This window comes from Microcebus murinus, chromosome 22, assembly GCF_040939455.1.
Source record: "Microcebus murinus isolate Inina chromosome 22, M.murinus_Inina_mat1.0, whole genome shotgun sequence".
Lineage (NCBI taxonomy): Eukaryota > Metazoa > Chordata > Mammalia > Primates > Cheirogaleidae > Microcebus > Microcebus murinus.
In genome coordinates this window covers 8,294,374-8,311,576 of record NC_134125.1, presented here as the reverse complement: position 1 = coordinate 8,311,576, position 17,203 = coordinate 8,294,374, and the positions used below count along the sequence as shown (strand labels likewise).

Below are 17,203 nucleotides of genomic sequence, written 5' to 3'. Positions count from 1 at the left end.
GGCCTTCCTTTGCGTCCACCCAACGGTCTTGGGTTGGATGGTGCTCCACCAGTTGTTTAGTGCTGAGCCGCTTTGATACGTTTTTTAGCCACCATTCCCAAACACCGCCGCACGGAACACCAGTGTTCCCTCACATGTCAGTAAAATGATTCTGTGGTCAAGTTTAAGTTTGGAAAATGATCCTCTTGTGTTGCTTAGTATGTGAGAAACTTGGAGGGGCCTTCAGTAAAGATTTAAAAGTTCACCTGTATGTAACCCAGCACCCCACATGTATTTAGTCATGGAACTCTTGGCGTTTTGAGGATCACCTGTTAACATCCAGTGTTCTGTGGAACATTCTTCCCTACTACATGCTGGTGGCTTCCAAATTCTCATCTCCATCCCAGACCTCTCCCCAAACTCCTCACTCATTTACCCGGCAGCCGAGGCAGCATCTCGCCATGTCTTATTGGCATGTCTCAGTTAACACGTCCGAGCCTGAACCCAACCCAGCGCTGTACCCGAAGCTGCTGCTGCCCTAGCCTTCTCGTTTCGGGAAATGGCAGCTGCATGCTTTCCCTTGCTACAGCCAGAAACCTCGATGTGCTCCTTGACTCCTCTCTTTTTAGATGCTTCACATCTAATGTCAGCAAGTCTTATTGGCTCTACCTTCAAAAGATATCCAGAATCTGACCACTGTCCCGTTCCTCCATTGACAGCCTTGCCCGGCCACCATCATCTCTTGGGTAGCCTGTCACATATTCCCCTGACTCCCCTCCCAGCCCCCGTTCTTACCCCTTTACATGTCTTTTCACACAGCAGCCACACTGATCCCTTAAAAATGTTAGTTAGAATGTCACTCCTCTACTGTCAACCAGGCAGTGGCTTCCTGCTGTCACTCATTGTAAAAGCCATCTTTATAATGCCCTACAAGATGCCAGGAATAGTCATGCACATACCTCTAGATACAGCTATTCAGAAGGATGAGGTACGGGATCACTTGAGCCCAGGAGTTCAAGGTTGTAGTGTGCTGTGATCGTGCCTGTAAATAGCTACTGCACTCCAGCCTGGACAATATAGCAAGACCCCATCTTGGAAAAAGAAAAAAAAAAAAGAACAGGATTCTGTAGGATCTGATCCATGTCTCTGATACCATCAGTCTTTTTGCTCTATATTTGTTGAATGAAGTAAAGATGCCAATAATTTAAGACAGCATTTCTCAGCCTAATCTATTCATCCATTCAACAAATATTTATTGAATACTTACCATATGTCACACACTAAGCTCTGGATATATAACAAGGAGCAATTTGGATATGGTCTCTGTCTTCATGGGTTACAATCAGTTGGAGGAATTAGACATCAGTCAAATAATTTCACAAATATGTGTGTGTGTATAATCACAAGCTAATAAATGCTGTGAATGAGAATCACAGACTTCACAGAAGCAAATAGTAAGCAAATCCGATCATGTCCCTCTGATCCTGAAGAAGTGCTGCTTGAGCCAGGTCTGGAGTATTAACTGGTGTTAACTAGGCCAGGTTGGAGGACAGAATGCTCCAGGCGGAGAGAATGGCATACACAGTTGTGTCAGGCGGGAAGGGACAGTGTTGGGCACGAGCGGTCCCAGTGCTTGAGTAGCGCGGAGCGGCGTGCCGGCGCAGTCGGCGCCTGCCTGCTTTCTCACTCTGGCCTCACCTCGAGCTGTTCGTCTGATTTGATGTTTAGCGAAGTGCACCGAGGGGGTTAACAAAATAAATAAAAGTAAACCTAAGCCCTTCCAAATCCTTCATTTGGTCTCCTTTCCAGAACACCAAAACTCGAGCTAACTTCGGCTCCCGGCCGTTTGCCTATGCCGAAGGGCAGGCCCACCGCAATGCCGCGGACCTGTGCACCGACCTGGCGGAAGAGATCAGCGCCAACTTCGAGGCGCTGCCCTTCGCCATGGCATCGGACAGCGACAACGATGCGGGCACCAGTATTGCATCAGACCCGGGCACCCACGGGCCGCCGTGCCGGATTGCGGCCGTGGCCACTGCTCAGCAACGTAAGCCGCTTCCTTCTGGGACCGTGAGTGCTATGAATTCCACGGACCCATGGAACTGGGGCATCCGCGTCACAGTCAGGGTTCGAAGACTCCAGTGACCACTGGTGATGGGGTGACAGGCCGGGTGAGAGGATGCAGGAGCAGGAGGAAGCGTGGCGGACGGGAAATTGTATTCCCGCTTGCAGGAAGCCCGCCAGTCCTCAGCACCAGCAGGACTTACGCCAGGTGTAAGGCAGTTAAAAATCCCAGAGTTTTATATGGAGTCTCTTCATTTTACAATGTTAGTCACTTGCAAAAATCGTTTAAAATGGAGACAGTGATAGAATAGTAAAATGCTAATTGCACAATCTAGGTGGTGGGTATATAGGTGTGCACTAAAAACTTTTCTGATCATTCGAATTATTTTATAATAAAATTGAATATAACTGAGCTGGCCAAACTTAAAATGTCTACGGGCGGTATTTGGCCCATGGGATTCTGGTTTGCAAACTATTCTAAGAGTGTGTTTTATTAATAGTTCTTTCTCATAGTGAAGAACTTTCCAAATTCTTCTCTGAGTTGCATGAATTATACTCACTAAAACCATTGTAGGATTCAGGGTAATTATAGATGATTAGTATTCCTTGACTCTGCTTTAAAATTCCTCGGTGTACTAGGAGTCTTCCTATCACACACATTAGGAGAATCCAGTTTGTCTAAGGGGGAGAAGTTAATGATTTTTCTGGCCTGCTCTTGTTTAGAATTCACTGTTCTTGTGCTTTGTTACAGAATACGACAGTGACACCTCCTGTCATTACAAGGTTGAGCTCAGCTATGAGAATTTCATCACCTCTGGCCCAGACCCTCACCCGCCTCCCATTGCAGATGACGAAAGTGATGACGACGACGATGATGACATCCCGCAGGTAAAAGACCTGCAGGTGTAGGTTAGGATTTGGCAGCGTTCGCTCAGCTCCCTGGTGGCAGGTACAAGCCTCAAAGGCATGACTTTGACGTCAGGGTACAAGGCTGGCATTGTTACACATTCGGTTATGTCATTGTGTTCAGTGACCCTGGAGTGTCCGTTTTTCTAAACCCTTGTCAGTAGTGGTATCAGTTTGGCCCTTTTGCCCAGTGGAGGTCCAAGTTTTGGAGAAATGAAGTACTTTGGTAGTAACTCAGCAGTAAGCTCCTGTGAAAGTGTTTCCATGGCTGTTTTAGAGAGACAGGAAGGCCTTGCCGCTTCTGGCTGCTCCTTGGCATCTGTGGGGAGTGTCGAGCACAGGAGTCCACACCTTGTGTCTCTGTCCCTGGCGTTGGGGTGGGGCGAGCCCCCTGGCGAGGACTGTAAGTTAGGGACGGAGTGATGCCTGCGTGAGGCATTGCTCTGCTCACGAAGGTCCCTTCTCCTTCCAGGAGGACCACTACGCCCTGCTGGTGAAAGCATGGGAGACCAAGGTCTTTCCTACCATCCGGAGACGCTTCCGCAACGAAGCAGAGCGGAAATCCGGCCTGGACCAGATCAAGGGTGCTCTGCAACTAGGTCTGGTGCCTTTTGTTCTCCTCGGGAGCTTACGTCATGACTTGAAGAGCTAGGTTAGATGGAAATCAAAATGTAAATCAGGAAAGAGGGGCTCGTGTTACGTTGTGCCAGATTTGCCAGTGTGTTCTACCCATCCCTTTAGTGAACTCTGTGGGCTTCTGCTTTCCTTGCTGGGCTTTTATTTGCTTGTATTTAACTCAGTGTTTTGGGTTGATGTCTGCTGTACTGAAGCTGGTGTGGTTATAATGGGAAACTCTGTGGCCTGGTGGTCAGCAGCCATGTCTGAAGTCCCATGTGCTATTCCCTGCGGGCTTGAGGTTACTCAATGTCTCTGAGTTTTCCTCAGCTTTATACTCTTTTTCTTTGCTTTTTTTCCCTCTCTTTCTTTTTCTCTTATTTGTAGAGAGAGAGCGGGGTCTCGCTCTTGCTCAGCTGGTGTCAAACTCCTGAGCTCAAGTGATCCTCTTGCTTCAGCCTCCCAAAGTAGTAGGATTACAGGCATGAGCCACCATGCACGGCCTGGTTTCCTCTTCTTTAAAATAGAACCTGTGCTCTGGAAGGTTTGATTTGGCAATCTCCCACTAGTCCCGGATTATTATACAGTATTTTTTTTATCCCCACTATTCCTTTTGAAAACATTACAAAGATTATTGTTCCATAATCTTTTAATATCAGGCCACACTTTCTTTTTTTTTTTTTTGAGACAGAGTCTCGCTTTGTTGTCCAGGCTAGAGTGAGTGCCGTGGCCTCAGCCTAGCTCACAGCAACCTCAAACTCCTGGGCTCAAGCGATCCTTCTGCCTCAGCCTCCCGAGTAGCTGGGACTACAGGCATGCGCCACCATGTCCGGCTAATTTTTTATATACATATCAGTTGGCCAATTAATTTCTTTCTATTTATAGTAGAGACAGGGTCTCGCTCTTGCTCAGGCTGGTTTTGAACTCCTGACCTTGAGCAATCCGCCCGCCTCGGCCTCCCAAGAGCTAGGATTACAGGCGTGAGCCACCACGCCCGGCCTCACACTTTCTTATTAATTCTCTTCAATACTTCTTTCCAAAAGCATCCTTCTCTAATGGTAACCCCTTTTATAGTGTGCTCAGAAAATTGCTATGGCCAGGTATCGTGGCTCATGCCTGTAATCCTAGCACTCTGGGAGGCCAAGGCAGGAGGATCGCTTGAGCTCAGGAGTTCAAGACCAGCTTGACCCAAGAGCAATACCCTATCTCTACTAAAAATAGAAAAAATTAGCCGGGCATGGTGGCATGCCTGTAGTCCCAGCTACTTGGGAGTCTGGGGCAGTAGTATCACTTGAGCCCAGGAATTTGAGGTTGCTGTGAGCTAGGCTGACGCCTCTGTACTATAGCCCAGGCAACAAAGTGAGACTCTGTCTCAAAAAAAAATTTTGCTATGCCTTTTCATTGTAGCAAGGCCAGTGGGTAGAAGAGAGGTAGATTCGTGGGAGGGAGCCAGGCCACATGTAAAAGCAGGTACTGCCAATACCCGTTCTTTCACCCACAACGTCCTGGGCAGCGACAGCGGGTGGAGACGTTGTGCCTGCCTCACTGTCCTGCCCACGATGCTTTTTTTTTTTTTTGAGACAGTCTTGCTTTGTTGCCAGGGCTAGAGTGAGTGCCATGGCATCAGCCTAGATGACAGCAACCTTAAACTCTTGGGCTCAAGCGATCCTGCTGCCTCAGCCTTCTAAGTAGCTGGGACTACAGGAATGAGCCACCATGCCCAGATAATTTTTTCTATATATTTTTAACTTTCCAAGTAATTTCTTTCTATTTTTAGTAGAAATGGGGGTCTCACTCTTGCTCAGGCTAGTCTCGAACTTCTGAGCTCAAACAATCCACCCAGCTTGGCCTCCCAGAATGCTAGGATTACAGGCGTGAGCCACCGCGCCCGGCCTCCACGATGCTTTTCTTCCTCTGGTCTTTGGACATTTATTTTTTTGGTTATTAATCCATAGTGCCTGTTGTTTTCAAACATAGTGATATGTTGTCCCTAGGAAGGCAGAACAGAGCAAATCACAGTCGTAGATAGAAGAAGCTGACGTAGCCCTCTGCCTCTCTTAAATAAGCAACAAGTGTTTCTTACAGTAGAAATCAAACACAGCACAAAAATGTATACAGTAAGAAATGAACATCACCCTCCCTTTCTTCTTCCTCTCCATTTGCACTTTAGTTATTTTGATTTAACTAAAATGAAATGACTGCATAATAATGTGCCATCATTTTTAGCCATTCTGTATTGGTGAACACTTTGGTTATTTCCTTTTCTGTATTATCATCTCCCAACAGTGCCGCAGTGCATTTTTGTGCCTTTGCAGACTAGTGCTTGTCTTTCTGTGGGAGAGATGTGAGACATTTCTAGAAGTAGTGCATTTAGTATTTTCAACTTGGTGTAGACAGTGTGTAATTACCTTCCCCAAAAGGCTATGTACTCGTATAAAAATGGTGTTTGACAGATTCTCTTATCCTTTTATTCTAGATACAAGTCTAGAATACAGTGTTTGACCTGAAGATCATGTAGTCTTTAGAGAGTCACCCAGACTGTTATATTTTTCAGGCATGGTGGATATCGCCAGACAGACTGTTGAGTTTCTCTATGAGGAGAACGGTGGCATCCCGAGAGACCTTTATCTTCCCACCATCGAAGACATTAAAGATGAAGCAAACAAGTTCACAATTGATAAAGTTCGAAAAGGTTTTGCTTTCCTCACTTCACCTGTGAAATTTCCTGTGAAATGAGAACTTGAATTTTCTAAAACATGAGACAAGCCGCTGGTGGCTCTCCTAGGGTGACTCTAAGTGGCTTGACCCCCTGTGGGGCACAAGTAGACATAAGGCCTCTTAGGGCCTCTCCCACTTCCCACAGCTCACGGCATGAGCTGGGTGAGGCCGGGCAGTCTTACAGGGAGGGAAGTGGAGTCTGGGCTGCAGATCCCATGTGGGCCTCTCGGGCTTAGTATTGGCTTCTGAGATAATAAACCACATATGTGTGGCTGTCCTGGGCCAGTTAGAATTTGAATACAATTTTTTTTTTTTTGGAGGCACAGTCTCATTCTGTCACCCTAGGTAGAGTGCCATGGCATCGTCTTAGCTCACTGTAACCTCAAACTCCTGAGCTCCAGTGATCCTCCTGCCTCAGCCTCCTGAGTAGCTGGAACTACAGGCATTCACCACCACGCCTGGCTAATTTTTTCTAGTCTCGCTCTTGCTCAGGCTGGCTTCAAACTCCTGAGCTCAAGCGATCCTTCTGCCTTGCCCTCCCAGAGTGGTAGGATAACAGGCGTGAGCCACTGTGCCCGGCCCAGAATATATTCTTTTGATTAAAAATCTATTGCATATTTTGGAGAAATGAGGAAAATACAGAAAAACACAAAAAAGAGAAGTTAAATCCACTCATTTTTAGAGTTTACCAGAAGACTTTCACAATAATACCAGAACATCATGGGAAGCAAAAGGAGTGTATATTACTTTCCCCTTTTTTCTTTTGAGATATAATTCACATCCCCTAAAATACTCTTTTAAAGTAGACAATTCAGTGGTTTTTAGTGTATTCGCAAAGTTATACAACCATCAAACCATCACCGTTAATTGCAGGACATTTTCATTACCCTAAAAAGAAATCCTATTACCTCATCACTCCCCATTTCTTCCTCCTCGAGCCCCATGACCCACTGATTTACTTTCTGTCTTTGTGGATTTTCCAGTCCTGGACATTTCATATGAATGGAATCCTATATGAAAAGCCATGTGATCTTTTTATATCTGGCTTCTTTCACTTAGCATAATTTTTTCAAGGTTCATTCATATCTTCATTTCTTTTTATGGCCAAATCTTCCATTGTATGGATAGACCACATTTTGTTTATTTATCTATCAATGGACATTTGACTTGTTTCCACTTTTTGGTTATTATGAGTAATGCTGCTATGAACATTTGTGTATATATTTTTGTGTAGATGTATTTTCATATTTTGGGGGCATAAATATGCAGGAGTGGAATTGCTAGGTCATATGATAACTTCATTTTTAACTTTTTGAGGAGCTACCAAACTGTTTTCCAAAGCGGCTGCACCGTTTCACATTCCCACGAGCAGTGTATGAGTGTTCCTATTTCTCCACATCCTTGTCAGCACTTGTTATTATCTTTTTGATATTAGCTATTCTAGTTGGGTGTAAAGTAGTATCTCATTATGGCTTTGACTTGCATTTCCCTAATAACTAAAGATGTTAAATGTCTTTTCCTGCATATCTGTTCATTTCTCTTTGTAGGAACACTTACTCAAACCCTCTGCCCGTTTTTAATTGGCTTGTCTTTTTATTCTTAAATTGTAAGAGTTTTTACAACATTTTGTTGTATTATCTTCCAGGGTAGGCTGTGTTCCTCTTTGGTTATAACAAAACTGTGAGGATATGGTTAAAGGCTGCAGAGCTGCTTGGCTATAGCTTAGCTATACTTAAAATATAGGGTCCCAGGATGATAACGGTATTTCCTCCCGAAGAAACGTCTTCCTCCACCCTCCGCAGGTCTCACGGTAGTAACTCGCTCTCCGGACAGCAATAACGTCACCAGCAGTACTGTTGGAACTGCTCTGCCAAAGTTTGCCATCCGGGGGATGCTGAAAACCTTTGGGCTTCATGGAGTCGTCCTGGATGTCGATTCGGTGAGTGACCGGCCATTCGATTAATAAGCCCTTTTCCGTAACTTCAAAATTCCAGGGGAAAGAAAAAAGAAAAAAAATAAATAAATAAGCCCTTTTCCGTATACCGAGGCTTGCGTGCCCAGACTCCACATACTTTAAAAAGTGATTATACAGACGGTTTCTCTTTGACTTAGGCACCAAGAAACTAAGCCTCAGTGCTGTGGTGGCAAATGACTGGCCTGAGATTATGTCATGGGCTCAGATCGGGGCTGGTGACAGATGATGAGCTCTTAAGTCTCAATGCTGTCTGCGCCTTCAGACCATACCGCCCCGGCCCTTATTTTATGTCAACTATGTTCAAACTGCCCCTACATGGTATCTACCAAGTTCCAAGGGAAGATTCTCCCATTGTCCTTGATGAACGGATGGTCTGTCACTGTGATGATGGTTATATGGACCCAAATCAAAGAAGTAGTTAGGCTGGGCGCGGTGGCTCACACCTGTAATCCTAGTACTCTGGGAGGCCGAGGCGGGCGGATTGCTCGAGGTCAGGAGTTCAAAACCAGAGCAAGAGCAAGACCCCGTCTCTACTATAAATAGAAAGAAATTAATTGGCCAACTAATATAGATGGAAAAAATTATCTGGGCATGGTGGCACATGCCTATAGTCCCAGCTACTCGGGAGGCTGAGGCAGCAGGATTGCTTGAGCCCAGGAGTTTGAGGTTGCTGTGAGCTAGGCTGACGCCACGGCACTCACTCTAGCCTGGGCAACACAGTGTGAGACTCTGTCTCAAAAAAAAAACCACAAAAAAAACCCCCCCAAAAAAAGTAGTTCTGTGATTTTGCTCACATTATCTCACTGGTTCTTTCGGCCTCAGGCTCCATATCTGTAAAATGAGTGTATGGAATTAGATTAGATCAGTAGTTTTCTTCTCCATTTTGCAAAGCTTTCATGGGCTCAGCCAGCATTTGGAGGGATGGGGTGCAGAAGGCACAGAGGGAGTGAGAGGGCAAAGCTGAAGCTTCCTTTTGAAAACGGAATCCTGTTTGGAAGCTGTGACTATGTGGCTCAAGGCTGCACGCGCATACTTACGTTGAAGAAGTTTCCCTGCAAGAAAAACTGTTGAAAATACAGATCAAGCCTAAGAGTATCCAGTGAAGAATTATCTGTCACTATCTAGATACACACTCTGGTATCTATCTAGAGAGATACAGGTCGTGTTAGGTAGCATTAATGCTTTGAAATTTACCTTTAAAAAATTCACATCATCAACTGACTCTTTTATCGGAACTTAATTTAAATCATTAAAGTTTTTAGAGGGTTTACAGAGATGACCCTTCAAATGGAAAATTCCATCAATAATACTAGTAATACTACTAATCTCCCACTGCCTTCTGCTACAAAATTCTGACATTATTGGCAATATTTTTCAGCAATGGAAATGTGTGAAAGTAAAAATTAGGAAAATAGAAATTGCATTATAATAATCACTGTGGTATTTCTCAAGTAATGTGATTCTCTTTGTTGTAATCCTAAATAAAAATTGCACTGGTATTTGAATCCAGAATGCATATGTATGAGCTTACTTTTTATTTTCCTAGCAATAAAATAGAGCTATCAGATAGATTTCTTGCTTTTAAGAAATTATTAACATAAAAACAATGAACATAAATTTTACCTGGCAACAGTGTGTACTAAAGTATAGCACTATTCTCTTTAAATTGCTAACTTATTATTATATTGAAGATCTTTTTAATTTGTTGTATCAATTAAAATTTTCCATTTGGTATAGAAAAACTAAAACTATCAGTAGGTGTCTTTGAACTTTTAGACTCTATCAATGGCATGAAACCAGTATTTTTTTTGGTAGTCTGGTAATATATACATTTTAGTCTGGTGAGATATATATCTGTATTTTTTTCTATTTTGATATGAAGGGGTTTTTTTTAATAACTGACTATTGCCTTTCTATTATATAGTTAACTTAAATTTACATTTAAGAATGTGTTTAAAATCTCCATGATTCCTAATGTTAACTATTTTATTAAAGTATATAACAAGTTTCCATATTAATAGTATAAACGTGTAATGTGTGTTTCAAAATGTGAATTCTCTTTCACCTGATTTATTTTGTCCAGGAAATAGTAATTAAATCCAAATTACAAGCATAATATCTAAAAGCCTAGACTTAGAATATGCATATACACATACCACACACACTTACAGTGGGAAAACAAAGACGATGCTCAGAAGAACAAATGGACGTTTCCCTTTTCTGTCGTAGGTGAACGAACTGGTGCAGGTGGAAACGTACCTGCGGAGCGAAGGTGTGCTGGTGCGATACTGGTATCCTATTGACATGTTGGAAAGGCCCCCAGCGGGCTACCGAAGGACTGCCACCAATGGGCTGGTCACCCTGGACAACACCAACCTTCAAATTCACAGGTAAAATTGAGCCCTTCTTTCTAATGGGTCACAGAAATTCGTTTACTCACCGGTTTTACCACGTGTACTATTTTTCCTTGACAAGAAGGCATTTCCTTCAAAGCTAGCAGGAGAAAAGGCAGCTAGTAAAAGTAACAGAAAACTGCAGGCGTTGGGAAGGAAAGCCGGGCGGTCTCAGAAGCACCTGGCCTGTGCCACATGCACGGCGCTGTGAGTTCAGGGGGGGGGGGGTGGCCAGAGGTTTGAAGAGTGGAAAAGTTACGAAGGGTAAAGCAAGTCAAGGAGAGATAAGAACGTGTCCAGGCACTGCGTGAGCAGCCAGGTCATTTCTCTGTTCAGCTGGGCAGGTCATCGCGTGATTGCTTGCTTTGTGCCTGGCCCCGTGCGGGGTTCTGGAAGGGAGCAAAGGTGCCACAGGCATGTGCCTGCTGCCAGTGTGTTGAAACGTGAAGATCTGGCAAAGTTCCCCCACGTCCACCAGCACCAGTTCCCCTGTGAATTGTTCCTTTCAGGCTTAAAAATTCTTGCAACGCCTCAGTGACATCTGGTGCCAAAAATTAAAAAGTTCTTGCCACAATTCAGAGGAAAATACAATAATAAAGGCAGGCAGTTCTCTAGTAAAAGTTTCCATAAACTATTTTTCATGCTGTTCCTCCAATAGCTGTCATAATTTCTCATTGTCTTGTCCACTTCGAATGAACATGAGTAAGTCTGCAGCTTTGATCTCCCACTGGGACTCCAGGTACAGGTACACGTGTCCAGTTGCCTCCTGGCCATCTCCACTTGGATATTGGATTGCTGCATTTGGGTGGCCTTATGTTCAATTAGGCAGTCAAGTTCACGAGACCAAAATAGGGCCCACTTGGCATTACCTTTACTTAGCGAGACGCAGGACGGGAAGCCTGGTGTGCCACAGGGGACCAGCATGGGCGTTTCTTCAGCAGGAGTCCTTACGGTAGTCACCCACACCAAAGTCTGGGGCTGTCGTCTGATCCCACCCACCCAAGTGACAACTCAGGTGTGAAGGATAGATGTCACACGGCAGTGTTCACATGAAGCCAGTATCTCTGTGACAACCCCACTGGCATAGCTTGCCAACAATCCTGGCCACAGAGTCACCATGGGGAAGCCTTGAAGCCGTGCTTCCCACCGAGAATGTTCTTTCTCACAGTCCTCCCAGTACAGGTGCAGCTCGCCAGCTGGGTCATTTTTCCGCTGAGCAATGCCCAGCCATATTGCTGCTGATGTTGGCCAGGTTTTCAGAAGAACTGAGCTAAAGGCCCAGTGACCAAGGGCAGTCCTAATGGAGACGAGGAACGGGTTTTCTGACCTTTACTCACCAGTAATCTAATAAGTACCCAAAGTGCAGCCTGTGAGGTGGAATCTAGAATTTTCCCCAGAGCCGCCTCCGTCACTGGCCTTCCCATGTCTGGAAGGGGCACGGTGAGCCATCCTTTTCCTCAGTCACCCGAGACCTATCAGCAAGGCCTGTCGCGTCTTCCTCCGAAACACGTCTCGCCCCCACCTCGCCAGCCCGGGCCTTACCCTTCTCCTGCCGCCACAGCCAGAGTGGCCCTCACACACACGGCAGATGGGCCTCGCTCCTCTAACGCAGACTTCCCCCTGGCTTTGCACTTCTGTTGGAGTAGAACTCAAACGTGAGCCCCCGAGCCTGTCGCCTCCCCTCTGCGGCTGTCACACAGCAAGCTCACTCCCTCCTTGGCGCTCGGCGTCTGTGCGTGGCTGTCTCGCTTGGATCTCAGCGAATAGTCACTGCTTCAAAAAGTTCTTCTCCTGCCGTCTGCAGTAACTGTCCAGTCACTCTGTCACAACACCATACGGCATTTTCGTTCTCTCCCACGATTTGACGTTTTTGCTTGTTTTTATTTTATTTTATTTTAGACAGGGTCTTGCTCTGTCACCTGGGATAGAGTGCAGTGGCATCTTCATAGCTCACTGCACCCTCAAACTGCTGGGCTTGAGGGATCCTCTTACCTTAGCCTCCCAAGTCAGGCTGGTCTTGAAATCTGGCCTCAAGCGATCCTCCCACCTCAGCCTCCCACAGTGTGAGGATTACAGGCATGAGCCACCACATGGTGCCCAGCCCCCCACAGCGGTATTTTTATAATAGCTTTATTGAGAGATAATTCAGACACCGTATCATTCACCCACTTATAGTACACACATCAGTGGTTCTTGGTATACTCATGGCATTGTGCGACTGTCACCACAGTCAACTTTAGAACATTTTCATAACCCCAGAAGGAAACTGCATACCCGTTAGCAGTCAGTTGCCATTCTCCTATCGCCTCGGCTGCTGGCACAGTGTGTTTTCTGTCTCTATGGATTGGCCTATTCCGGACATTTCATGTAAAGGGAATCATACACCGTGTGGCCTTTTGTGCCTGGCTTCTGTCACTCAGCATGTTTCAAGGTCCATCCACAGCGTGGAGTGTGTCAGTCCTTCGTCCTCTTTGTGGCTGAATAATGTCGCATCGAGTCGCCCTACCGGGATGTGGATGAGCGGGTGGGTGGCCCCGCTGTCGGGCTCTCGCAAATCGTGCTGCTGTGAACATACACATACGCGTTTTCTCATTTCCACAGTGCTTTTCGAGTTGGGAAAAATCAAACTTAACAACCTAACTAAATTCTGTGGCTTTTTGTTTAAAACGCAAGCGACCGGCTCGAGGCACAGAACCTGGGGCCGGAGGAGGAGCCCGAGGCGTGGCCCTGGGCGCCGCGCTGAGCGCGTGTCCCCGCTTCCCTTGCAGAGAGCTGCTGCGCTGTGAGGCCGCGCTGGCCAGGCTGTACTGCCGCACGGCCCTGCTCAACATCTTCGCGCCCAAGTTGCCTCACCTGTTTACCCGCCTCTTCCACATCCCTGCCATCCGGGACATCACGCTGGAGCACCTGCAGCTGCTGTCCAACCAGCTCCTCGCTCCCCCCCTCCCAGGTAACACTCGGCTTTGCTGCTGCGGCTCCCAAACTGGGCGCCAAGTAGAGCAGCCCTTAGAGCACGGGCCCAGGTGGGCGTCCTGGCGGGGCCCAGGTGGGTGCCCTGCTTACCTCATACTCCTGCTCCACGCGAGGGGGAGGGGAGACTGGGGCTCCCTCCGCCTGGGCTGCCGTGGAGACGCTGCACCAGGGAACTGGGATTCTCTTGGCAGTCCTTTCTCACTCTTTGCAAAACGTAAGCACGTGGCCTCACTGTAGTCCTTCAGCGGTTAAGCATTCGCTAAGTTTCCCAAGCGAATTGTGGATCGAGGAAAATGAAGCATTAAGTCTGAAACCTAGTCGCTGTGTTGTTGCCCCAGACATTCTATTTAGCATTGGAAAGAAAGGAAAATGGCCGGGCACGGTGGCTCATGCCTGTCATCACAGCATTCTTGGAGGCCGAGGTGGGAGGATCCCTTGAGAATGGCCCGGGCAACAAAGCCAAGACCCTGTCCCTAGGAAAAAATGAGCAGCAACAAAAAGGAAAACGTTCCTCTTAGCAAAGTCCTCCGAAGCAGATATTGCCCTCATCTGACTTGCGGTGGAGCTGTGTTGATGGGCCAAGCTGTGTGCCCGTCGCAGGGCTGTGTGCGCCCCCTGGGGAGCACCAAGTGGCGAGTCTGCCCGCGGCTCGGTCCAAGGCGAGGGGCCCTCTGTCTTTCTGTGGCACCTTAGCCTCCAGCCTGCTCCCCTTGATCTCCTAGCAACTAAGATGGGGTCGGGAGGTGAGGCGGGCAGGGGCCACCCTCCCAGACCCACCTGCAGACAGCCAGCTGCCTCCGGCTGTGCGTGTGCGTTCCATGTCCGATGAGCGTCTGGGGTCCACTGGCCCATCCCAAGAACTCAGAGCTCTGAAGCTGAAACAGACTTGGAAGCTTAAAGTGTCATGGAAGAAGCTTTGCTGTGGTGACCTCCGGTGCCTCTTTACAGCCTGCACCCGGGCACCCACGCAGTTGCTTGATGCAGCTCAGGGTGGGCCAGGGCTGCCGGATGGGCTCTGGGACCCCCTGAGTCCAAGCAGCCCCACGGTATCTGTTTCATAGACTGGGGCCTCTACCTAAGATTTTATTTTAGGAAATAGTTCTGCTGCTAAAAAGAAAGCAGAAGTTGGAAGACCACTGATCCCCAAGTGCCCCCCCACTCCCTGCCCAGAGGATCTGATTGGTAATATGTTATCCGAGACGTCGTGCCCGGCCAGTGCAGGCTGTCTGGGTGGGCTGTTCACTGTCACTTAGGCTCTCCCAGCTGCTGCCTGCTGTGGTTCCCATCAACTTCTGTCTCCTTTCTGTCCCCAGATGGCACCATCAGCTCCAGCTCGATCCTCCTGGCGCAGTCCCTGCAGCACTGCATCCATTCCCAGAACTGCTCCGCCACAGACCTGTTCTACCAGGGCAGCTCCCAGACCGTGAGAGAGTGGCTCAGCGTGGCCATCACCCGGACCCTGCACCAGGGCGAGGACAGCCTTTTGGAGCTGACGAAACAGATCTGCTCTTTCCTGCAGGTAGAAATCTATAAAGCTAATGTCCATTATGATCAGAAGTTTCATTGGCTTGCTAAATAAAAATGCTTCTCCTTTCTCCCGCAAGCCCCCCTCCCATCAGTCTCCTTTTCTTAGAACCTCCTCTGCTTTGTCTCATCTGTCGCTTGCTTCCGAGGGCTTCTCTGTCCTTCTGACTGTGTCGCGACGCGCTGTGGCCCTGGCCTCCCTTGTGTCCAGCCCTCGGCTTTCCTTATTAAACGTCTCTTTGCAGACAGCGCCGGAGCAGTTCCCCTCCGAAGAGTTCCCGATTACCGAGTCCAAAGTCAACATGGATGTTAATTTCCCCGGGGCGGCTTTTGTCGTTGTGTCTTGCAAAGAAAGTCAGTCTGGATTCCGCAAAGAGTAAGTTGCCCGTTCTCAAAAGGTTGGTCACGGGGAGAGAAACGCTAAATAGATTCTGCTGATACTGGCAGAGGAGAAACCTCAAATTGCTTCTATTCTTTAATGCAAATGATGGTGGTTCTGTCCATATTTCCATGTTTGGGGAGTAAGTCTTCATAAAGAATGAACCTTCTAAAATGTAGTGAAATGACTGGTGCCCAGTTCTCATTTAACTTCCCCCGGCGAGGAAGCGTCGCTCCCTCCCCTGGGTGCTCTGACAGTCCCTCCCGCCTCCGCAGCTCCTCCCTGTACAAGGCGCCCTGGGCTCGAGTGCTCGTCTACGGGCTCGGCCACAAGGTGAAGCGGAACGGCCAGCTCAACCTCATCGAGGCCGCCTGCTACCCACGGGACGCGTCCCCGGCCAACACGGGGCTGGCGCCTCCGCCAACCACCGACCAGTACCCCTCTGTGGTCCTCTCCACCGACCGGGTGCACATCAAACTGGGTGAGTGTCCGTCAGCTCATGGCGATGACAACAGCTGGGAGTCATTCTTTGCTTACCTTCTTTTTAAAGATTCAAATAGGCCGGGTGCAGTGGCTCACGCCTGTCATCCTAGCACCCTGGGAGGCCCAGGCTGAGCAAGAGCGAGACCCCCCCCCCCCGTCTCTACTAAAAATAGAAAGAAATTAATTGGCCAACTAAAAATATATAGAAAAAATTAGCCGGGCATGGTGGCGCATGCCTGTAGTCCCAGCTACTCGGGAGACTGAGGCAGGAGGATCGCTTGAGCCCAGGAGTTTGAGGTTGCTGTGAGCTAGGCTGACGCCACAGCACTCTAGCCCGGGCAACAGAGTGAGACTCTGTCTCAAAAAAAAAATTTAACAAAGATCCAAATAACTTTTTACCTTGCATTTTCCAATTCCTGTTGATAAAGAATAGGTCTGCTTGGTGCAGTTTTAGAGGCAGAGGATTAAGACCTCCCTTTCCCGCCTGGGGGAGGCCCGGAAGAGGATGCCCAGACTGCAGTGGGGCTTTCCTTTCTTGTCACTCGTGTGCGCTGGGAAGCTTGCTCTCTACCGTGATTAGACAGATCAGTGTCACCCTTACGGCCAGTGCAGGCTGTGACAATCCCAGTGGGCGCTCCTGAGTCCTGGCCCCGGCCGCAGCGGGCATCTGCTCTCGCCTCCCAGGCAGCTTTTGTGAAGCCGCACGGTTTAGAGTTAGATGCGAGCTCTGCCCCGTAGTCCCTGAAGCTGTCGCTGCCTGTCCTCTGTGTGTACGAAGCCAGCTGACTCTGAGGACGCACAGAAAGGAAAGGAAATCTCAGTCACTTCCACTGCTCGTCTTTGGCACGTTTCACAAGAAAAGACTAATGTGTTTGCCAGACTCAGAAGATACATTTGAACTTTCAGACAAAAGAAAATGGGCCTTGGCTTCTCTACAACCCAAGTCCTTGAGACATTGCATCTTTGAGGAACGAATTGAAAGGACATTTCTTCAGTGATTTCGTCATTGCTACACAACTTTATGATCTCCTTTTGCTAGACTTTTTTCATAGTATTTTGCCTATACTAGCCGTTTTTAAACTTTACCTTAAAAGCAGAGGATCTATCTTAACTATCATTCCACAGTTGTCACCATGTTGACGTTTCCCCCAAAAGGAAGGCGTCAACATGGTCCCTCTGGAGTCATCCAAGCCC

General features: G+C 47.6%; 1 protein-coding gene across 5 annotated transcripts in view; it reads left to right on the top strand.

The window, feature by feature from the left end:
- HECTD4 (HECT domain E3 ubiquitin protein ligase 4) overlaps positions 1 to 17,203 on the top strand; it is a 179,885-nt gene that overhangs the window by 139,112 nt on the left and 23,570 nt on the right. For all 5 annotated transcript variants that reach the window (XM_075996573.1, XM_075996572.1, XM_075996571.1 and 2 more), the window contains exons 50-59: positions 1,789 to 2,026; positions 2,795 to 2,931; positions 3,422 to 3,548; positions 6,119 to 6,256; positions 8,085 to 8,221; positions 10,487 to 10,647; positions 13,419 to 13,600; positions 14,937 to 15,142; positions 15,393 to 15,523; positions 15,802 to 16,007. In XM_075996573.1, coding sequence (XP_075852688.1) covers positions 1,789 to 2,026; positions 2,795 to 2,931; positions 3,422 to 3,548; positions 6,119 to 6,256; positions 8,085 to 8,221; positions 10,487 to 10,647; positions 13,419 to 13,600; positions 14,937 to 15,142; positions 15,393 to 15,523; positions 15,802 to 16,007 — 1,663 coding nt within the window. The remainder of the gene's footprint in view (positions 1 to 1,788; positions 2,027 to 2,794; positions 2,932 to 3,421; positions 3,549 to 6,118; positions 6,257 to 8,084; positions 8,222 to 10,486; positions 10,648 to 13,418; positions 13,601 to 14,936; positions 15,143 to 15,392; positions 15,524 to 15,801; positions 16,008 to 17,203) is intronic.